This window comes from Synchiropus splendidus, chromosome 4, assembly GCF_027744825.2.
Source record: "Synchiropus splendidus isolate RoL2022-P1 chromosome 4, RoL_Sspl_1.0, whole genome shotgun sequence".
NCBI classification, from domain to species: Eukaryota; Metazoa; Chordata; class Actinopteri; order Syngnathiformes; family Callionymidae; genus Synchiropus; species Synchiropus splendidus.
The window spans coordinates 11,322,277-11,346,947 of NC_071337.1; the positions used below are offsets into that span (position 1 = coordinate 11,322,277).

A 24,671-nucleotide genomic window follows, 5' to 3' on the forward strand; every position below is an offset into this window, starting at 1 on the left:
ATTGTGAGAGACAAATTTCTACAGTGAAGGTTTTTAACTTACAACTTAGCAGCTGCATTCAAGTTCAATTTGGTCTCATTTAGCGGACACTGACATCAGTGCAGTGCATGAGTTTTCGTCTTTAGTGTCCAAAATTGGTCAAAGTATGCAACTCAATTGTTGAGTCCGTGGTGGGAAAATCCTGGACAGAAGTACTACTGAAGTTGGAGGGTTTTTGTTTTAATTATCAACATCTTCAGAGCAAGTGATTTTGAATTCAGTCTTGACAGAGCAGAGGAGACGTTCAGCTTTGTGTTGGCCATCAGCGAGACAGACACGCTGGCACCGTCTGATAGAGGTGGACTGAAATTGGGGCATGTGGCAGACGTACACAGACAGTCGGAAAGCTGGATGTCTGTTAAGCCAAAACAAACAGAACAGCCTTCAAATTAGTTAAGACATTTATCACAATGTATCTAGGTTTATGGGGAAAAGGCCAGTGTTTCACCTTAAAGCCTTGTTAGGGCAATCAGACATGACATTTGTAGACATGCAGAAGAGAAGGAAGAGCAGAAGGTCATCGGATTCACCAGCACACCCTGAAGACAAATATGGAAAGGATATATTGCTTTTCTTGTCTTTGTTGAGCTCACGTAGCTCATTTAAGGTGATTTTTTGAAAGACCTAAAAACTCAAGTTAAATAAAAGTTCAAGCTAAATAAAACCTTTCCTGGATCTTGAAGGAGAGTACAGTTAATTTTATCTTGTGTATTAGGTGATAATTTTGTACACACACAGGCTGATAGGAGTCTCAGTGAAAAAAGAGACAAACTTTTTTCAGTAATTGCATTAAGTCTTTTTTTCATACCTTTGATTCTGACTAGAACTAACAATCAGAGTATTTAATATGAAGCTTAAGAAACCTTCTCAAATTGGTCCTGGCCTGCCAGGGCGGCCCTTCCTGCATAGTTGGATACTGCTACCGAGGAACACACAGAACAGACACATACACAGCTTGTATTCAGCAGAACACAATACCTCTTTTCATTCCTTGGTACTCACGTAATTCTCTGGGAAGAAGGTGGGAGGGCGGGGGCCAGAAAGAAGGAATGAGTCAGGAGAGAAGAGAGCAAGAAGAGGGGATGTGTCCTAAACACAACGTGACTGCCAGATCAAACCACCTCAGGCTGTCTCAACTGTTCACCTGTTTTACCGCCCAGAAGTCCAGGAAAAATACACAGGTATCACCATCAGAAACATCGGAAGACGTGGATCACACATAACGCATAACACATCATGGAGGAGGACATGATTATGTTGGCTTTTAACAAAGCTATCCAGCTCACGGAACTCAAGCCACGCATTCAGGCTGAACATATGAAGAGACAGACCATAGCTGAGATTACATTTTCATGATTAAAATTTTAATTTATATTCACACCAACTCGGTTAAATTGACCACAGTGACTTCCAGTGAGTTATGCCAGAGTTACAAAAAAGAAAATCCTGGCTGAAACCCTCAGAATCAGAATAGAATTTATTGCCATGGTCAGTGGGGGTTCCACCAACTAGGAAAGTGCTAAAAAATAAAATAAAAGGTTGATCACAAATTTAACAGCCTTATGTGTGTTCGTTGGCAGATGCATCAATCCTCCCAGATGTGTTTATTTTGCCTGGGTGAGTGTTCAGCAACTTTCCAATGCTAATATTACTACTATTGTGAGTACAAATGGACAGTTGAAGCCACAGACTGTTTGAAAATGCTAACTCTGTTTTGCTAACATCAACAGAGGCAATACCTAAAAATCCATCAGGTTTCAGACCTTTAAAGATTTTGTTCATGAACTTACTAATTTGTGGTTTTAATATGACAATGTGAGCAGGTTTTTAAGATATCCACTTGCACAGAGGGTGCAAGACTCTGTGTTGTTATGACAACTTTTGCTATAACATATGTTCTTAAAAGATATGATCAGATATTAAAAGATACATTTTTATAGTCCAAATTGCAGAGAATATTTTTTTCAGACAAAAGGTCGAAGTGTTTTTCACTACAATTTGTATCGTTCGAGACAGAACCAATTTATCCCGAAAGACGCCTTGCTTCTCAGTGGTAGTCTGTTCTCTTAGGTGCACAACACTTTTGACCCACTGGATAGTTTTGCAAAATAATTTCCACGACCGGATTCATTGTTGAGGAGGAGGAAAATGCAAATGTTTTATCAAAAAAATGTATTTTCCAAGGGGAAGGCAGCTATCTGATTATTTCCTCTGCACTTAAAACAGCCCCAAAAAGTAAATTTATTTTCAGGAAATACAAAACAGCTTAGCATAATTGAATTTGAATTGTTCTCACTTGTGACAGTGGGATTTTTTAAACAGCAATTTTGACAGTCGGTTGGCTCTGTTGTGCCTTGGGAGCACGGAAAGTAAATAAGAAAGTGATTCTCAGGCTGGCAGACACCAGACACTAATAAAATCTGCCTTCGTTTTTCACTTGAATTATTTACTGTTGAGAAGTACTACAAAAATAATCCAACCCAGGCACGGTATTAAAATCTGGCATTTATCCTAGAATTCTTGCCATGGCTCATGTTTGCTCATAAACCTCTGTAGCGATTTCCAAACAGCATTAGAAAAAAAGGCGAGGATCTAGATTACATTTTTGTTATTGTTTGGCACAAAGACTAGTGTTCATCTGGGCCTGGTAGCTCTCTGGCTTCCCACTCATGTGCCATCTCACACAAGTGTTTCCACTCAGGATGTAAATTGACAAAGAAAAGCAGAACAGGCCCGGGCACTACCTGGTACTCCATCACAGCCTGCCTGAAATAATGGGAAATCTATTAAGCCTTAAGTGGTGCCCACTGGGTGTGTAGTCAAGGGAGCTCTTACAAGTCACTATGACCTGAACCACGATAAGTGTGTCACAAGACACAAGTCATCAGCTGTCAGAATATTTTTCTAAAAAAATGGTGTTTTTAATACCGTCAGGAAACAAACACTGACAAACTAAATCAACACAAATGGATGACATCTCCAAACTTTGGTTTGAAAGTGCTGATTTTACAGGAATTTTACTCACTTGTGACAGCAGATTTTCAAATGCAAGTCTCATGTTTGAGTTTAAAAATGTCATCACTACGCAGCCTTCAGGCAGTCAGTTCCACAGATAGGGCTCATGGTGGTTAGTGATGGCTTAATTCTAGCTTTGATGATTGTGTGCAATCTGAGCATCAGTCAGAGAAGACTAATGTGATGAGAAAAAAAACAGGAATAAAACCCTATGGCCAAGGTTTTTACTGATTGATAGATCATAAAATCAATTGAATGAAACACACAGCAGCCTAAGCACACACTTTAAATTAATCCACTTGAATGCATTAAGTGGACAATGAGAAATTATCATTATTTAATTTCATAACTGTTATTTACATTAATCCCAATACATTGTGCTTTATAAAAAGTAGTTAAGATTTTAATGGTTTACTTGCTGTTACAGATTTGCTCCTACAAGCATCATACAAGTGCATAAAGAAAGACACACAGTCATTATAAAGGCGTTTAGCCACGTCATTTCTGATGCTTCATGCAGTTCCTCACAAGAAGTGCATTCTAATAATACAGTGAAGTGCTTATGTGAGTGGAGGAGCGCGATGTATAGCCTGCTGGTTTGGCCATAGCACAGAAGCGAAACCTGTTCTGTTCTAAACAAGTGAATATTCACTGTGCACTTCTGTCACATAGACCATCCAGACACATGTGAGCATGATCCAATTGATGGCCAGTGTTCCCCCTGCTGGGGTCTCTTTGGTTAGGAAAATCTCAGACTGCCACATCCTCTTCCATTTTTTAATCTTTTTTTTCCCATTTCTGATAAGACTTCATTTCACTTTTTCCAGTTTCCATTCATTTTTTTTTAACTTTCAGTTTAACACCATCTTTCAAATTATTTTCTTTCCCGTCAACTCCCTAACTTGACAATCCATTTTAATATAAATATTTTTTGCTGGTTTGGGCTACAATTTCAGTTGCATGGCAAAGTACAATTGGATTTCAATTATTAACCTTTGTGTTGTATATAGCAGATGAGGGATGCTGACAGGCCATGGTCACCCGATTCAGTTGATACAGGAGATTGGGACGTTCTGTTGAAATTGGAATAATACCTTTAGAAGTATGTGAAACTTGTCTGCATCGCAACACTCACCCCAGCACTATGAAAGTGCCATGTGTTCAGTGTGGGTCCTAGTGGAAGTAGAAAAGCAGTGATATCTGTCAGACTGACACAAGGGACAGGAAGCAAAGAGGACCCAGCAGTGGCTGATAACAGAGAGTGATAGAAGGGTAAGAAAACCAGATGGACAGCTGTGATGTAGAGATAAAGAGGACAAGGGTGCAACTGGAATGGAAACAATAACTGTAGAAGAAAAAAGCTAAATAAAATACATTCTTTCCTCATAGTATACATTTTTTCTGGCTATGTCTACAGTAAAATATATATTAAAAAAAACATATCTCTCCAACAGTTCTGGTGCTGGCCCTCTTTCTAATAATCTGTTTTGCTGTTGTCCATGTCCATGCTAGATTCGAATAAGCACTGAACAGCTGTAATTTTAAATAAAAAATAAGTCATTTTATATTTTTATTTTGTGTCCTTACAGGCTGTTGTTTTTCTGCAGTGTTTGTTTACAACGCTGTCTGTTTTCTCAGGCCACGCAGCATTGATTTCACACTAACATTTCTGTGCTATGGGGTATAATTCTCCAACAGTGAAATTGGAAGAGATTTGGACAACATCATTTTGTCTGTTCAGAGAGAATCCAAACATGGCAAAGGCCATAGTCAACTGGAAGCAAAGAACAGTATTTCACCATTACGCTGAAGCTTTGTATCGCAAAATCACTGGGTCCTCTTGAGAGACTTTTTAACTGTTCTTTTAATTTAAATAATAACTTTCTTCTCCTCTAACAGGACAGAACTCAGTTGCAAGACTGCTGACAAAGACAAGAAAGAATGACCACAACAAACAAGTTTAAGTGTTTATAATGCCTTTCTGCCTGTCACAGAATCCCAAGTGAACAAGGTTAGGACGGCTGTGAGTCAGAGACAGAGTGGACCCAGAGAGAATAAAATATGCCCTTATTGTACACCAGAAAGTGACAAAAGGTGATCTCCCAACGATCAACCTTAGCAACAACAACAAATCCTCGTGGAAGAAACATTGAGGAAGTCTCAAGCTCGGCATAATTGACGGCAAGACTTGACATGAGACATGAAACGGGTGGTTTGGACTTGACCAGACTAACGTCACTTGCAACAATATGCGGAAGAACTGCAGCACAACTTGACGGGGTGAGATGATGACGACAGAACGTATTGTGCATCTTTCACAGTCCTCCTTAGCGGGTTCTCCTGATATGAGGCAGCCCTGATATTGCAAATCACACTTCACTGCATGTTGAGAGAAACTACGCCTGAACTATTGCTTTGATTCAAATCGACATCATAGCGTAATATAATGCTATTTTCAAATCCCAAAGGCTGTGATTTGAAAAACAATAAAGTAGCACCGCAGTAAAGTACTTATCTTAACATGTTTTTACCTCAATACTCTTATTGCTTTATAAAGTTCTCCCCTGTTTGCAATCTTGGCAAATGAGAGGTCAGCCCGTTACGTTACGACTCTTGCAGCTCTGAATCTGCCCATCTCCTTATTAGATCCAGTCGGGCTGAACAACGAGTCTGCTATGATCATGAAGTTAGTTCAGCGTTTCTGCATTTAAATATTTAAAATCAAAGTGATTTTTGTTAGTTGCTCTTTAAAGCACCATGGCTTGCATTCCATATGGACATTGATCGGCACCACAATGTAGGAGGAGCTTGTGTAAAAAAATTCATGCAAATCCTATATTAAATTTGCAGTTACTGTTTGTATCCTAAGCTTCAATATCACAAATAAATGTGGCAACATATGGACCATATGGTGGAGAAGGATTCAGCCCACCCGTGTGTGGAAAAATGGAAATAATGATGGCTCTCAACTGAAATTCTGTACATCATAAGAGCATTTCACTATTGCAGAAAAGACACCATTTTCCAATAGTAAGTAATCAGTGATGATTTATCCACCTGTAATTGGAAATAAAGAGCAATTCTGTTTTTAATGCCAACACAAAATAAAAAAGGATTTAACTGCCCGCCTGCACCCGTTTATGGGGAGGCTTACAAGATTCTGACACCAGATACAATTGTTAATGCAACAACTGTGACACCATGGCAGCCAGTCAGACTTAAGAAAAATCTCAACACAAAGCAACGTTTCATAAGAGACAAGGGTAACCGGGGAAGTTTCTGCCAATCAGAGGAGATACTTAAGATCGATAAGTGCCTTTCAAGCCTTCCTAGTTTCTTTTCAAGGAGACGGTATTATTATTATTATTATTGATTGATTGAGAGATTGAGATTGAGCCGCCAAAAAACAATATTCTTAAACTATGCATTGCCGCTTTAAGAGATGTAGAAGCAGGAAAAGCCTTCACTCCGAGGATGACATCATACATGGGTGAAGACCTTCATTTATTCATTTTTCGTGGTTCTTTCTCTTTGCAGGGCCTATCACAGAAACAGAGGGCAACCCGTTTCCTTAGTAAATATGTGTTTTCTTCATCTTTTCTGCAAAGATATAAGGTTAATTTTACACAGAGAAGCTTTTCTGAACGGTCTCAGCACATATAAAAGTTTTTCATTGTAGATGTTTCCAATTAATTGTAGAAGAAGCAGTAAACAGCCAAGAATGCAACATATTTTATATCATAGAAAACACATCTACTTGTTTTTAGTGGTACAATAATACATTCAAATCAATTATGCAGCTCATGAAATCAATAAGTCTTCCAGTAGTGCTGCTGCTGACTGTATTATTAATGGTTGATTTACGATTTAAACATTGGGCAGTATTAATTGGATTAGTGAAATTCATATTATAGGGCTGCGGTCACATATACATTTGTAAAATATGTATTTGCACTATTTTCCACTGCTAATGTTCACCTGATTCATGTTGAAAGTACAATTTTGTCACACATTCATGACATCATTGTATCTTGGATACAAGTTTTAGTTTCATGTTTAGCATGGTGGTGCCGGAGTCAGTCACATAATCACTTAAGAATTGGATTTTATCACACCATCACTCAACATACAAAAACAACTGCTTCACGTTCTGTATCGCACATGAAAGGAGACAATCTTCACACTCCTGATACAACGCAATTAAGATTAGTTTCACCCAGTGATGGGGAGCCACTTCAAAAGAAAAACAGCAAAAAAAATCTGCACACCTTTGCTTTGAAACTTCATAACATTACAAAAAACAAAGTGTGGCCCTAAGCACAGCTCCCACTTAGGTCTCATATAATTTGCCTCGCAATTTTGTTTTCCTGCATGATTTTACTTTTACCAAACTTATTATGAAAGGGAAGTAGAGACTGGACGAGTTCAGTTTAAACTTCTCTCTGCAACAACTCTCACCCAAAATAGTTTCTAAAAGTCAATACTGGAGTTTGATCAATGTTCACTCTTAATGCAGCAAAAGGTAACATTTATACATCAATATATTATTTCCCCACCTTCTGTAATGACAGGTTTCATATTGAACAGACTGATGTCACCAAGTCTGTTTCGCTGGCAGTCAGTATAAGGAATATCTAGACAATGTAACTGGTCGGGTCCCAAAAGGGGTGTGTCCTAAAAGTGAGGTAACCACAGCTCACCCGTGTGACTACCAAATAATTTCATATGCCGAGCTAAGTCAGCAGCCACCATTTATTATCATCATGGCAGAGGAAAGAGTTTGCAGGGACGAGTCTGAGAAGAGAAAGCGCAAATCTGACAGAGCAAGAGAAACGAGGACGAATGAACAGATGCTGAGATGACAGTGTTTACCGGTCTTGTAAGTGACTCTTTGTGTTTATCGTGGGTCTTAGGTGTGCTGTCAAATGTTGGGCACATATTTTTGAGATGGTAACAGACGTGTCAATGTCCGCTACTCATTTTATTGTGTTTATTTAACTATAGTGTAGCTACAGCTAGCCAAACAGGTTAGCCGCTAGCGGCTAATGTCTGTGGCTAATGTCTACTAGCATTTATAAGACGGAGAAAAGAGTTTAGCCGATTCACTGTCATTAGCAGTGTTGATGGACTATCTGGTTTGGACAAGCGTAACATGTTCTATCACTAACTGTTATGGCAGCTGCCGCAGCTGACTCCGCTATTCTACTGACCTGGGGGGTCGTTTTACGACAGTTTGCAATTACACTCTTTTACCAGCAGTGCCGCCAAATACCAATATTCTTAAACTATACATTGTCGCTTTAAAAGATGTAGAAGCAGGAAAAGCCTTCACTCTGAGGATGACAACATACATGGGTGAAGACCTTCATTTATTCATTTTTCGTGGTTCATTCTCTTCGCAGGGCTGCACATGGCTGGAGCCTATCACAGAAACAGAGGGCAACCCTTTGCACTAGTAAATATGTGTTTTCTTTTCTGCAAAAATGTAGTTAGGTTAATTTTACACAGAAGCCTTTCTGTCTCTCAGCACATATAAGTTTTTCATTATAGATGTTTCCAGTTAATTGTAGAAGAAGCAGCAAACAGCCAAGGATGCAACATGATAAATTATATCATAGAATACATATCTACTTGTTTTTAGTGGTACACTAATAAATTCATAATCAATAATGCAGCTCGTGAAATCAATAAGTCTTCTGGCAGTGCTGCTGCCAGTGAGTGTGTATGAGCAGTGAATAAGATGAATCAGAAATTCAGCACGACAAATGGAAGTCATGATGACGAAAGCTGAAGTTACAGCTTGAAGTGTTTTGACTGATTGATAGCTTCCTTAGAAAACAGTTATGAATTTTTTACATGCCACTAAAGGTTGATTTGTGTGAGCAACGTGAGGCAAATGTGGAAGAAGAAAACACTTTTGTGTGTTAAAAATAGGTTGTGTATGCGAGAGCATGGGAGAATAAATTATGTTATACAACACTTTGGGGCAGGCATTCTTTATTCTCCATTAATCTAACTGACATGAGATAGATTGATGTGCATTTAGACAATTGACTAATACAGTGATATATATGAAGGTCAAATAACAAAAAAGGTAACCAGGAATGGCAAGAATGATATTTGGTGGCGTATATGTTGTTGATGTAGTCATTATTTCCAAATCCATTATAAGCCACCGAATAACAGCTTATAGCAAGAAATATGATGTTGTACAAATTGGAAGAGTAAAATGAACAAAATTAATTTAATAACAAACATGAAGACCACTTTAAAGATTACTCCCCATGACAACTATTCATTATTTTTATACACAATGTGATGGGAAAAACACAGAATTGTTTCTTTAAAACGCTCTATATTTTGTTACACTTCAGTCCCAACATACCATTTATACATAATATATTTGTATTGGCCACTTTTAGACAAGCATTACTGATTTCAAGGGTCTGACAAGTAACAGTTCCCCAACAGAGTTCAATGAGTAACTGTTTTCAGCCCTCATCTGCAGAGTGCTTCCCAACTTGGCCTAAAAAACATCCCATCACTCATCAAATAGGTAATTACAGTCAATGAGCAAATAATGGTGTTGGTGAGCTCCTTTGGAGTTTACAACAAATGAAAAGAAAGTTTGATGTACCCAAAACTCTTGCCAGTGGCACTTCTACTTTGAAACATTTGACACTTAAGTGTCTTTGAACTTCAAGAAAAAAAACGTGCTTTTCAAGTTCACTTAAGGCTCCATTTAACTCATCCCATTAAACGACTGCAAGCTTTTACACACTACCAGGTCGCTGCCTCTGAAAAATGAAATAAAAAGAGATGGTAAGACAAAGTGTCAGGCAGGGAGGGAAGGAAGTCAACAAATCCTGACAGCAAGACAAATTCACTCTCTTCAAGAGAACAAAGGGTTTTCCAAGAGTGATCTTGGAGGACTGACATTTAAGAAGAAAGACATTTTTAAAAGGGAACTGACAACATTAATTAATGAACCTGTCAGGCTGAACATCAGAACACTTCATTCAGAGAAACAGTGACAAGTGCTTGAAGACACATGGGAGGCCCCATGTCTTTTCTCCCTTTCGCGACTTTGACCTTTTAACTCAGTGATGGAAAAAATATCTATGCAAGTTAATTTATGAACATAAACCAAAATTACATCTGAAGTGAGACACTTCTGAAGGCTCATTTATGGTCCCTTTACGAACGAAATTGTACCCACTTATCACATACTTCTATGCGTTCTTTACGTTAGTATTACTGTTCAAAAATACATTCACCGGGGGAGTAGACAAGATTCAAAAGTTGATGACAAACTCCAAAGCCAACAAGCTTCTGTGGAAGAAGTATTGACAATGTACCTCTAGCACAAAAAAGAAAAACAAAGCCAATGTTGTAGGATGCGGTGGACAGCGAGCCACTTAAATATATTGTGACTGGTGGACGGATAATTTCCGCCATTGTTATATCTTCTTTGTCTCATTCAAGCTACTGCTCTATTTGGTCTGTATCCGTAAGCTTAGTGGAAACATGCAGAAATATAGACAAAAATGGACAAAGGCTCCATCTGTATCTGGATATGTATGTAGCATTGAGCATAAATGGGTCTTAACACATAGTTCGCTGCCCAAACAGCTGCATATATTTAATTTAGCTATTTAATCACATTGCATATTCTGCTTTATAAATTTGTATGAAAAATAACTATAAATGCAACAGAAACATTAATAAAATGGCAGTAGAGTGGACAAGTGGGTAGAGCTACAGCCTGACATTGTGAAGCTCACTGATGAACCTGGGTACTTCCAGTATGATATTTGGATGTGCGTCTGTGCGTTTTTCTGGTGTAGAAAGCTCAGGAAAAAACATGACAGGATTTAAAATATGTTTTAGACTGATTCAGGTTAAATGTCAGTAAAATTATGAAACACAGCAAGTGCATGATGGCAATTTGGGAAGAAGCCAAACAAACAAGGATAATAACGCTAAAAATAAAGTTCATTGCAAAGGGAGCATTAATTTGTACGTTTTATTTTATCTATTTCCTTTTACCACCGAATCCATCACGCATGCGGGCTAAGCCCTGGATCTTCTTCAATCCTAAATCCAGCCCCAGGATCCTCCTGATTCAATATTTTTTTTTGCCAATTCAATCATCAGTAATAATTCATCCACAAATATCTGGTTATCTATTGCAAACAGTTATTTCCATTGTGGAAAAAAGGTATTCCATCCATCCATGATGTGCCCACCAGTGGGACGTAGAGGAACACAAGCACGACTACACCCCTCTCACCCTGGACTTCCAACGGTTCGAACTGCTCCCCTGGGGTGTGTGGCTGCAATCAATCAAGACCAAAACCACCCATTTCAAAACAAGTTTTCTGCCTCCTGTCTTCACTTCTGATTGAAGTGATAAGCAAGCACACAATGGCTTCCATATAGGTGTTGAATAACCTTTTCCTTTACGTGTGAACAAGAATCTCCTTGCTCACTGTGTTGATTTTTACCACAAGCCTTTACCATTATGCTGATTTGCCTCATTAAGTTCCGCAAGGCACACAACCTCACACAGCGGCACACTGGCGGAGTTGGAAACATGATATCTGTGAAGGAATGCAGCGCCCCACTTCAGACTCTATAATGGCTTCTGTTGTGACAGACATATTTATGCAGGCTTAAGGAACATGCTTTCACTACATGACACTTAACAAAGGCTTCAAGTACATAATGGCAACATCCCTTAAACTATTAAATGCACAGACAAGGTGCTGAATTCTGATAATACCGTCATCATACACTTTGTATATTGATTGTGCCATGAACTCATTATGAAGGCTTTATGCAGCTTTTAAAGTAGCAGAATTGATACAGTGTTATTTTTGTGAGTGCATGTGTTAACACTGTTTTTTCAGATCCCTGCAGACTACATCTGTAGCCCAAAGGCTCAGTCATGCGGGAACAACTGCAAGATAAAAACACTATCCCTTCACTGATAAGGCTGCTTACTTCCGGACAAATGATCAAGTATATACATCCCTCAGGTGGGATTATCCTATAACAACAACGTTAGTGAAAGGAGATGCAGACACCAGGCTTGCATGCTTAATTAGAACAACATTTCAGTTTTTACACCTAATTTTAAATGCAAATGAGGGACAGGCATTGAATAGTCTCCTTTAAGAAAAGCCTGAGTTAAGCAAGTTTATTTAAGTCATCATTAAAATACTGTAGGCTTAGAAAATATGACCAATAATCACAGACGCATTATTTGGTTGATCATCATTTTTTCTTCATTCAAAACCACCAGAGGGTTCTGGAATATTGAGGGATTTTATTTTACCGCATAATGGATGTGTTGCTAGAATCTCATCACAAACATTCACACTTTATTTTGAGAGATGAAGATTATAAAAAAAAACTAAAGCCAAACCAAAGCTCATCATCATCTTTTACATAATCGTATCAGTAGAATATCAAATCCAATCATTGCACAGTGCTAAAACTGTACTAGCATTGGTGATAATATCTCCGACACCCTATTTGGCTCCAGAAACGACTCCTCATGAGATGATTATGAGTCAGACAGAAGATGGAATGAATGTCCTCATCTTGAGGCCTCTCAGATTTCCTGTGACAAGGAAAAGGACAGAACAAACTGACTGAGCTGGTAACGCCATGTTCTTCTCACTACTCCTCGGAACAAATGAAGGCCTGCCACTTTCTGACTCTACTTTCATAGAATAAATGAGAAAGAATCCAACGAGCAATGTGTGAGCTAGAGCTTTACAGTTTTGAGCTCTACCTGAAGCCTCTGGCTAGGTTTTCAGAAGGATGCATAATTAATGAGGTGAATCAGGGACGGAGGACCCTCTTGAGGGACTGAGATTAAAAGTGAGAAAACAGGGGACTCAGTGGAGAAAGGTGGGCAGCAACTCTGCGCCGGGCTGAAGACGGGGAATGAAAGAGCAAAAGAATACGGTGTGTGACAAGAAACCAAATTCGGAAAATGGTGCCAGAGCAACAGAGGAAATGTGTAAAGCATACAGACAAGGTGATGGAACTTCTTTCATTCTGCGGACCAACAACCTGAAAACACTTCATCATAAAGTGAAGGATCGAGTACGCAGGATCACGACGGAAAAGCTCTGACAGGGGAACGAATGACTCCGCTCTGAATCGTTCGACATTCCAAACGGACATAAAAGATTCCTCCACGTCCTTCACGAAAGGTTAGATGATGTTACCTATGAGATTTTCTTGTTAAGAATTTCATTTCTGATATCAGAACACATTCACTTGAAAAGGATGGTCACTGGCACCACACCCATCTTATTACAGTCCACAAACTCCGTCAAAGCGCATGCTCTCTAAGAGATCCATGCAAAGTCATTCTATCTCACAGATCTATCGAGTTGCTCGTATTTTACTTATATTATATTATTATATATCCATCAAACAGCTATTTCCTATACTCTCCTATACCCCTATACCATTCCCCAATTTTATTTTTGCAAAAATATGAGTAATTATTTAGTGTGTCTATTTCATTTTTCCTCAAAAACCATGTGCTCACCCTCAATCAAATAAGTTAAGCCTATCCCTGTCAAGTCTCCTTTTTACTTCAGTGCCATCATAAATATCACAACACCGCACTAGTAAGAGGCTAAATGAGCGAACGCTAACCAGAGTGAACCGCAGGTAAAACCAATGCTAATCGAAAAAACCTCCCTGGACATGCAGTCGATGAAAACTAGAGTTGTCTGTCAGGCTATATGGCAACATTCCGGTATTGAACAAGTGATGAGTGAAGTTCATGTTGTGGGTTTGATCTGTTCCTTGTTCATTGAATATGGATTCAATGGAATAGAAGTTATTAATTTCATATTTAACACTTTTTTTAAAAATAACAATCTGCAAAAAATCGATAACGGCCAAAAATAAGACGATTGGTCCCCCCCCGATTATTTAATAGTACATAATAGTGCTGCAACTAACTATAATTTTGATAGTCGACTAGTCACCGACTACCTTGACAATTACTCGATGAGACATCCATGGGTCAAGGTTTTTTTTATTTGACACATTGAGAGTGACAATGCGTTGACATAAGGAATACCTATTATGTAATGAAAAGATTGGCTTTCATGTTTGTGATATACCTGAGTCTAAAGAAGACGTTATTCTTGCTCATTGGCTCAATTCTCATATTTGCGGCCTGGAGCACTCTAATCAGAATAAATGGCTGACCCTGAACTGAATACCAAAACTCTTCACGTAAACACAAGTGATCTGATCCCGTGTATTAGGAATTAAATATCTCCCGGATCAAAGCGGTGGATCAGGCTGATCGTTGATCATGTCTGATCATATCTCTCTGTCTGTGCTGAATCTTTGTGTCACTGGGCATGACATGACTCCATGTGACAGGACTACTAAATCAGTTCTTAACAAATACGAGTCCTCCTGCACCGTCCGTCTCAGCCACTCTGCAGCAACTGAGCTTGCAGCCCCGAGAGCAAAAGGGGCTCAGACAAAGCACTGGTTGAACTTTCATTTCAAACTAATCCGAAACAAATAGCTGAAAAACAAGATGCAGACACAAATAAGTTGAATAATGCAATACCTTCCGCTGGAAGGCTGCTGTGCAACGGACGGCTGTTGATATAATTTAATTTAATACCCGACCACAATACATATATTCAGATAGTGGAAATGCTGCTCACATAACCATAGTGAGTGAATTAGCATTACCACAAAACCCTAAGTACTCTTCAAAAAACATTTATTTGGACTATATTATGGAGATTACACATTATCTTTCCTTCGTATTCAGTCAGACTAAAAGTGATGCGGAGGCCAACTTTCTGGGTTTTACTCCTGAATACTCTTGAATCATTCAAATGAGTGGAGACCAGATAAGAAGTTTTTTGGGTAGTCCGTCTTCTCGACGTCCCGCATGCTCTTTTAGTTTTGTCAAGTCCAACCTCTCCTTGTGATGAGGACTCATTATCATGAGTGGAAGAGTTCAAAGACGTTCAAAGAAAGCAATTAACACATACAGGCTAGACTTGACGATTGTGCTGTGTTGCAGTCAGCAATGTTACAGCTGACAGGGAACCGCAGCAAAAACAAATATGCTGACTGCGGACAGACTGAGAAGTGGTGTGCTCGAGATCTTTTGGTTTTGTCCGAGCTTATAAATAATGATCAGCGTCATCATTTTAAGCAGCCTTTGATCCTGGCAGGGGGCAGAATAAAACAAGTCTGTTGTCAGGGTTTTTGTTTTTTCACATTTCCCAATGGACATTTACTTCACTTTAAAGAATCTGATTTTTAATTTTTAACTAAAATGTTCCTTATATAACAACTTATTATAAGAACAAATAAGAAATTCTGTTATATCGGAAGGACTGAGTGATATTTTATGGAAGATACCTCAGCTGAAATTTTACCTTATGATGCGAATAAATCTTTTTTTTTTCATATAAATTGCATCATTAATTTTAAATTATTAATCATCTGACAGATCCCCGAGATGACGTCAGACTGGTTTCAGTTATAAATAGTGAGTTGCTCTAGCCAAAACCCAGTGATGCTGAACAACAATGAAAGATTAGGCAGGACATCCCTGATGACAGTTGTTCGAATTGGATCCAACCTTTTCAACCAAAACAAGTACACCAAAAAGCCAAAAAAAAAAGTGTATACCACTTGCAGTAAATTGCTTCGTGAGAGGCATAAAAAAGACCTGCGATAAATTCTTGTACAAACAAGGGCTTTGCACGTAATCCACAAGCAGCACAAAAGCTGCTTTGGGACCAAAACAGAGGTTAAAAAGTTTGAGTAATCCGAGAGATAGACTCATGCGCCCCATGGTGAATGCTGCCCAATCAATGACTCAGTCTTACTGTAGTCAAATAACTGGCCCCAGCTTCATGGAAATTAAGGAGAAACAATGGTTGGAAAAAAAAAAAAAAATAGACAGCCACTGGAACAAATTTGCTACACAAATCATATCAAATGTCAAAAATAAAAGAACAGAATTCTAGGGAGAAAATACAAATGTAGCAACCTTTTTTTGGCAGCGGACGATTAATCAAATTGAAAAAATGAACTCCATGATTATAACTTGTTTTTTCAGCAATATTGTTCTGTTTGCAAATGGACCTTCCAGTATATGTGAGCTTTACGAAGCCAGAAAAACTATAACAATTCATTAATTCATTAAAAAAACAAGCACTGATATGTATGTTGCTCGACTGAAGTGAGCACTGCAGCACATATTGTATCACAGACTTTGATATTTGGAAATTGCTTTCTATAACATCACAATTTCAATTGAAATAATTGTTGCCACGTACTGCAAGTTATTATATAATAAGTTATATAGCAAGGTAGCTATCTACATTGCATGAGATACCACTATTTGGCCTTGATTTTAACTCACTTCACTGTAGGCTGAATGAGGCTTTGTTTGCAATACTCATGTATGTATATACAAACACACAGTAATTATGCAGTGATTTCTTTTGAGCATGAAGTCTTCTACTATTTGACACCAGCTTCTTTGAGGAGTAATTACATGAAGCAATAAGAACTAATTAAGAAAAACATAACGGAAGAAAATGCAAAGACTCACTGAGACAAATGCAGATATGCAGCCTCAGTTAGGGCCCACATTACAAGCCCCATTGACGATTTCCGTCACGCATCATTGTAAAGGATGCAATTCTTTTGTTTCATCACTTCATGGCAGGTTATTTGCCGGTTGCAACATTACAAAACTTTCTCAACTGGAACAAGACTTGTTAAAATGAGGTCAACAGATCAACACAACAGCCAGATGCTTTTATCAGTACTTGAGGGGAACAGCGATCTGTAAGTACTCCCTTAAAAGCAATTGCTGAAGTGTAAAGCAAGGTGCATGGCGGGGCCAATCCTGGTCACAGAAGCACAAGTAGAGGCAGATTCAGTAGTGAAATAGTCCTCATTTCCATTCTTGGATATTGCAATGCTATTGTGTTGGAAATAAAAAGACTACTTTGAATACTGAAAAAGCACTAATCGTACGCATAATGGCACAAAATCACAAAGTTTCTCAGTCCTGTGATTCCAAAGTAAGAAAAAAGAGTGAAATTGCACCTGTGACATAGCTGGGACACCCATGTGGATAATTATTTGTTTCTTTCAGTTGAAAAACAGGCATTGACAAGAGAACAGGTCAGACATTTGCCAATGGTGTTGAGGATTTGTGTCAGTCTGCAGCTTTCTTAGTCCAGAAGTCCTGACCGAAAAGACTGAATCAAATTATCTTGACGTATACATGACTGATTTGAAATCACTATATGTTAATAATCTTATCACTCATCTTGGCATCATGGTCATACTGTCAAGTTGCTTGGTACAAGCCAATATTTCTTCAGTATATCGATTGCTAAAATTCATTTTGTCATCTTTGATTTGTGACGGCCTCAGTGTGCATTAAAGGCTGTGCCTCCTGTGATTTTATGTAAACTTCAATAAAATCTTTTCAGGGTCAACACTTTCTCTGCCTCGTGCTCACAAATAACATTTTTTTACTGAGAAAAAATGTCTCGCAACATTATAAAAACCCCTTTACGATACACAGGAAACAAGAGCAAAATGTTTTTTAGCGATACTCACACATCATAACTGCAAGTTTCACAGAGAACTCTGCTAATAAACTTTGACAGAAAGCGGATTTTCCAGGCCCAATTATAGTTAAAACTTTTTAAACTCTTGGTTTAGCTCTGTAAAGCAATGACTGAGCAGACACAACTATGCAATCACAAGGCCAGTGTGTCACATGTGCTTAAAGGTTCAGCGATCTGATCTAAGTCTGTGTTTTAGTTTCTCCTATGTGGTTATTCCCACAGATATTTACATGAAAACAACACTCAGACAATGTCCTCAAGCCTGTTGATTGCCACGTCTGCGCACTCAAGCGGCTGGCTTTACTTGGAACAAACATCAACTATAAAACCACCACAAGATGAGTGTATTAGCACCACCAACAGCGACAAAATAGAAGAACACCTCCAGATAAACGTATCCCAATTATCACTAATTGCGCTACATCCTTGGGGCAACACAAAAACAAGCACTTTTCAGTCTGCAACCCTCATTATTTCCAACCCCGCTAGTTTCATTACCCTTATATAGCAGGTTCCAATACAGAAACAGCAAAGGTGAAGTAGAAGCATATTATTGAATTTGGGCCAGAGGGAGCACTTCATCTTTTTTTTTTTTTAAATAATCTCTGTTGTGTAACAGACAATCCATTTGAAATTGTGCTCTATTCCAATATAGAATTTGGTTAACAGGAAATATTGAGCTCTACCTATGCAGCAAACAAGCAAACAAACCGGAGTGACTCAACCTTTCACACAAAGATGCACAAGAAACAAAAACAAAGAAGATGCCAGACTTTTTCAGTATAAGAGTAGTCTGTCCAGATAACATCAGACTGAAATGCATGTGAACTGCTTACTCCGACCGTGGGAGAGAAAGCGGAATTTGTCTTCGTCAAGTGAAGCTACCTAGATAACCCTAGCTCCATTAAACCTGTATGTAACGGTTGAGCAGGACTATACTGGGACCCAGTGACCTGCACCTAGGTAAACTTCTGTTTTGATTTATGAACGCACAACCCAGACATCAGTGATGTTGATGAGTAGATTTGGGCTACTGGTTCAAGAGGCTGGTTCTCACAAGAAAACTACAGAAAAGGATTTATTGGTTGAAAGAAATTGCTTTAACCTGTAGCATGAACTATATTGCTAATCAATCCAGGGCTCTCACACAAAAGTACAGCTCTGTTGTGTGAATATTTTACAATGCTATTAAAATTTAAGACCAGATCCAACAGTGTTTTCTTCAGAACTCCCCTCTCAGTAGTTTTCAGCATTTTTTAAATCTGAAACAGACCTCAGTGGCAAGGTTATTATAATCATAATAAACATTTTACTGTGCTCGCAATACAAAGTCAACATACAGAAAAGCATGATGACCACATCCTCTCCCAATATTTAAGCTTACAATGAAATGTGTATGTTTATTTTGTTCCATAAACCTGTCGACTCTCTTCACTCAAATCACACCATCACTCCAATGCGCTGGTTCTGGATCTCTTAAGATGAATTAAGGGAGTAATTCATTCCTCTCTTGGACTGTGAAATTTAACTGAAAGTCTTACTGGACTGACATCACAACACTGAACTCGTACATATGCGCATGATATTGTACTTCATTACCAGATTTTCCCCCTTAAAATGATGGCTCTTATTACAATATGTTGCTGAACTTACAGTATTGCAGTATATCACAATGTATCACCACTCCTGCATCAGGATACATATTGCTTTGCAATACACAGCTCTACTTAATTCACTTCATGTTAAGACAATCTTGATCTGACTATTGTCACCAATGAAAACATAGTAAATGGAACTAGGACGGGACAACAAACAACAAATTGACCTCAATTATTAATCATGGAACTTCTCAACAGAACCTTGATTATCGACCGTTTCGATTATCCACTGTTTCTCAATTTCCAAGAGGATTCAACAGTTACTTGGACACACCTCTCCTCTTTGACCGCCAGAGGACACTGTGATGAATCTGACTGGTGACGGCAAAGAAGTGCTGGTCCATAATACAGTGTCTGTATGCACTTTGCAAGAAGTGAACACTCATAGAATTATCACTGAAGATCGCAGCGCCACCAAGCTCATCAGTTCCGACACAGCATGTCAGTTCCGACTCGATCAGTGTGCTGAGTGGAGATTATTCTTTATTCTTACGTCATTATTACATGTATCTTATTACATTTGCTCTGTTGTTAAAAGAAAACCGTTGTTCTCTTGTTAAACTGTTTAAAATAGTTTTCATTACAGATGCATCAAAAATGGCATTTTGAAAACGCTATCACCACTGCACAACAATGGCGGACAACAGAGCAGTGCTCAATTGGAAACAGCTGTCGAGCTTATTGGAAATATTAACACAAAATTGTCAGCAGCTTTTAATTTTAATGAGCAACAAACGACCATTGCAAGCTGTACTGTATAGACACTCAAGTACTCAACAAAACGTCTCTGCTTTTCGTCTTTTACTGGAGCACTACTCCACCAACACTGTGTCAGGACTCAAGTAAAAAAAAGATTGTACATAGCGGAGCACTGCATTCAATTGTCAACATAGTATCAGTTTTATAGTGATTTAAATGTGATTTTCAAAATAATGTGTCTATGCACTACAAACAAAGTGAACTGCTCCTATGATAGTCTATTTGTTTCTGTTTAGTCACTACAGTTCAAAGCAAAACCACAGTCACCTGACGTATTCAAGCCGATGACAGTCCTGAGGAGTGGTTGACTTAAAGTCAAAACTATAAATAAATAAAAGTAAAGAAATAAAGTAGTAAAGTTGTAAATTAAAAAAGTCCATTCAGGTTCTGGTTGGTTTCATATCTTTTATTACCAAAAACAAACAAATATCTCTGACGCCTGGACACATCAGAGATATTGTTGACTACTGGATCACAGCTTTGGCAGTTAACACTGAGAAGATTTTCTATCTGTTTAAATTATCGTAATCTATTCATTAAAATTAAACAGTAATTGGAGAATGTACCATTTAAATGCAAAACAGGGGCCCATGTTGAACCATTGCTACTGGTTAATCCCAAACTTTACACAAGATAAACAATAAAAAAGTAAATGCAAAAGGTGCATAATTGTGTGTTGGTGTGTGACCCAAGCCTCGGATGTCCCTGGTCTATAATTACACAGTGGTGGGAGTGGAACTGATAAGACAGGGCTGAGGATATCAACAAGACACTGAGATTAGAGGTGCAAAGAGAGGAGGAGCAGAGAGAAAAGGAGAACTTCATAAAAAGGGGAAAACATGATATGCTATCAAACGTTACCTGCTTTTTCATTTCCTCTCTGATAGTTATCTAATGACCAAACCGCTGCGGAGAATAATCCTACTATATTCCAATTACTGCACACTTCAGTTGGATCATATTTCATGTTCTAATGATAGTGGAGCAACAAGCAAATATCAACAATAAATAGGCCCTATAACATGGCCAATTCCTTTTGGAAGGTCTACAATTACATTAACAACTGTCCATTGATGGAAAACAGAATACGCTTTGGCATTTAATTGCAAAATAGATTTTGTGGGTACTTTGGTTGACGTTTGGCTCCATTAATGTATCAAATCACGTTACCCACATCTTGGACATCTGTCTAGCCACAACACTTTCTTTCCTCTGACATTGAGATACATTGTCCTGCTTCAAGTCATGAAAAGGAAATTATATTTTGGAAACAAAACAGCGGTGTTGAGACTCAGCGGATTCTTTGAATCTGGACTAGCTCCATTTTTCAAGTTAATGTGATAAACAAAACAAAATAAAGCAACAACAGTGACTCTCTCACAAATATGAGTCTGCTGTATCTAATCACTAGAACTCACTGTCCAGTAAATCATACAGACTCAGGGTTGCAGCGGAGAAAATTAAAGATTAATGGATAAAGACATAACAGTAACTGGTCTCCAAAACGGTGATCTTTCATCACATCACATCCTTGCTGCCGCGTTATTTACAGGAAAAACTCTGACTGAACATCTGTTACGTAACGTCACATTGCCTCTCAGTCTGAACGACATAAACTGTGCAGGCCATTGTATCCTTAGTCAGTAAAAGTTACTGGGAAGTCATTGAGTAACTCACTAAAGTTAAAATGTGACAGTGAAAGAAGGCCAAGATACTTTCTGAGTGAAATAGTAACTTACACCACTAAACACAACAGTGGCACATTACATTGAGATGCGCCTCAATAAAAATCTTTCTTTCAGCAAGACGAAGTCCTGTTGCTATGGGGACATGCTTCGCTGAGAAAAAAAAAAAGTTAGATATGTCCTTGACGCCCACTTTTGACTACTGACAGTGAAATGAATTCTTTTGACGGTATATGTGAAGTTGCTCCATACGCAGTGTATAGTACGGGAGTATTGCACAGTCGGTGAAAAGGCATAAATAAAGCGCACGTTTAATTTACTTAAATGAAAGACAAATCGCAGAGAGTGCAAAACAGCCAGATTAACGCTGTTAGATGTAAATGCATGAAAGTAACCAGCGATGTGATGTGGTTTGTTACAAGGCAAATGCCTTTTTCTTGTCAAAACTAATGCCCTTTATTCATTCTCTAGATTTAGGACACATTTTTTTGGGAAAATACTTAATAATGTACACCTACACAGAATACTATGTACTTCCTGATGATGTTCTACTAGTTCTCAAATGTGTTTTTTATAATATTAAGCATTGCAATGCGAAAATTGGGTTTGATGCTTTTACATAATTTAAGATTCCTTTTAATCACACTTACCAAATCACATTTTAGATAGCCATAATAACTAAGGATTAAGTCAGTTTACTGATGCAACTCAAGTTGAATAAAAATGTAAATACAACATCTATGTTCATAACCATATCAAAACCAATAAATGATAATCAATGCGTGGCCTGAATGGTGCCAGTTCTTCACTTCTCTCACAGCAACTCAGAAAACCCATTAGAGGTTCCACTCTTTTAAACAGTCTCAGCAGAACAACAGAGCTTTTTACAGGTCTTTGCTCCCTTGAGCCTCCCGCACAACAATGGCTCATTGGCCTGTAAGAGCCTGGTTGTCATTCTTTTATTCACAAGACGTGAGTCGTCTTTCATTGTAATGCAGGACACAGTGAAAATGCTACTGTTAAAAAAAAAACTGCAGTGACACAAACACTCTAATTTAAGGCAAAAGCATGCAGTAAACTAACGGCTTTTACAGTTAGTAAAGATTTAATTTGACTTTATTATAGTTGTTACAGTCACACTGCTTAAATACAAAACTCAATTAGAGGATTGGGAGTGCCAAGTCTGGGAAATGAAGAACACAGAATGAACACAGAAGTCTTTTCATAAGGACAAATTAAAGAAATTAGAATAAAGAGGGACTCAAGTGATAAACTAAGATGTAATTGATGTAGGAATACAGTCATAAACATCATGAGAAGAACCCAAAAATCAATGGGTTTACAATCTAAGATGCAACTCACTGGAACTTTACATCCAGGTACTAAACTGTGATCACATGGAATGTTTCTCAAACAATTATTTCATTCATTTTTAAACGATAAATAAAGTATAATAAATATGTGAGACCATTAAAATTGCTGTGCAAATAAGACCTACCAGCCAAACACCTGAGAATCATGTGGTTCGCCTGTTAGCTAGCTAGCTCTCCACAGTCAGATTTGATTCCACTTCTTGTTGATCAATCGAGAAATCTGGAAATGAAGTCATTGCCAATTGTGACGTTCCAAAATAAGAGTCTGATATGTAATGTCGATTGGATATTTTGTAACCCTTTGCTGTTGAAAGGGCTCAGTATAAGTATTTTTAAATGCATCATATTTGATCCGCGTCTAAAGTTACACAACAGTAGGAGTTAAACCTATTTGTGCAGGGAGTTTAAACTTTGTAACTATAAACGAATCCTAAGGAACTTATCGAGTCATTCATGTGAACATCAGATGACTAAAGCGAAGCAGTGAAAGTAGCCCAGCACAGTCGAGACGGAAACACGCAGCCAACATGTAAACACGGCATGAGGAAAGTTCTCCAGCCAAAGACGCTTCCACTCTAACTAAGTGGAAATGAAGTGGAACAGTCGTGATGCGGACGCGTTTTTAATGCCACTCACCTGTGACACAAGAGGAATAAGAGTCTGCTCCACCGAGCGAGTTTTGATCTCCAGCCCGGAATCAAAGTTGCCGCACGGAGACGAAGCCATTCCCGCCGAGCAGTCGCTGCTTGCCTGGCTGACACAAAGCTCGACACCGCGGAGTCCTCCAGCTCAGCTCTTCTCCACCGCGGCTATAAACTGTTCTAACCGAGTTTGGAGGCTTCTTTCTCGGTTACACGCGCGTTTGCGGACTGTCTGTCTCCACACTCACGGTGTTTGAATCCACTCCGGCTCGGTGGTTGCGCCACAGTGGTCGGTAATGTCCATGTAGTTACTGAGCCGAGGCGGCGAGAGGACTGCAGCACACCGCTGAGGGCAACCGCACACGCTCGCTCGCTCGCACGCGCGCACGCACGCGCGCACTCGGTTTGACAAGCAGCACTGTTATTCACCTCTAGAACATTTCAGGACGGTAGCAGCTGAAACAAGAGAGCCAAAATGCGGTCATGTGCCTGATAAGTCATTGACGATGGTTGTTTAAACACCCTCAGATAGTTTGACGAGTAATAACCATTAATTACTGGTAACCCATTTGAGATATGGATATGAATGTTTTTCCTGCAGTTTTGAGGTCCTGGCGTGAAAAGGTCTGAGGTCAGATCAAGGGGCATAAAGATAGTGCTCATGATGCAATGTAAAAACAAAAAAGATGAGGTGAGAAAAAAATCTAGACAACTTACAGCAGTGGAGTCGCAATTCAAAGTTTTATGCTTTGATGGACTAAATCTCTTGCTCAAAAGTTGTGTCGATGTATCATGTTTAGTTACGTAAAAACAATTAGTTCTGCAT

At 38.6% G+C, this 24,671-nt stretch overlaps 1 protein-coding gene across 1 annotated transcript in view; it reads right to left on the bottom strand.

The window, feature by feature from the left end:
• The window catches only part of ctnnal1 (catenin (cadherin-associated protein), alpha-like 1), a 55,947-nt gene extending 31,776 nt beyond the window's left edge, over window positions 1–24,171 (bottom strand). The window contains exon 1 of the mRNA XM_053863897.1: window positions 23,841–24,171. Within this exon, the coding sequence (XP_053719872.1) occupies window positions 23,841–23,930 (90 nt within the window). The 5' untranslated portion in view covers window positions 23,931–24,171. The remainder of the gene's footprint in view (window positions 1–23,840) is intronic.
• Window positions 24,172–24,671: the final 500 nt, after the last annotated feature.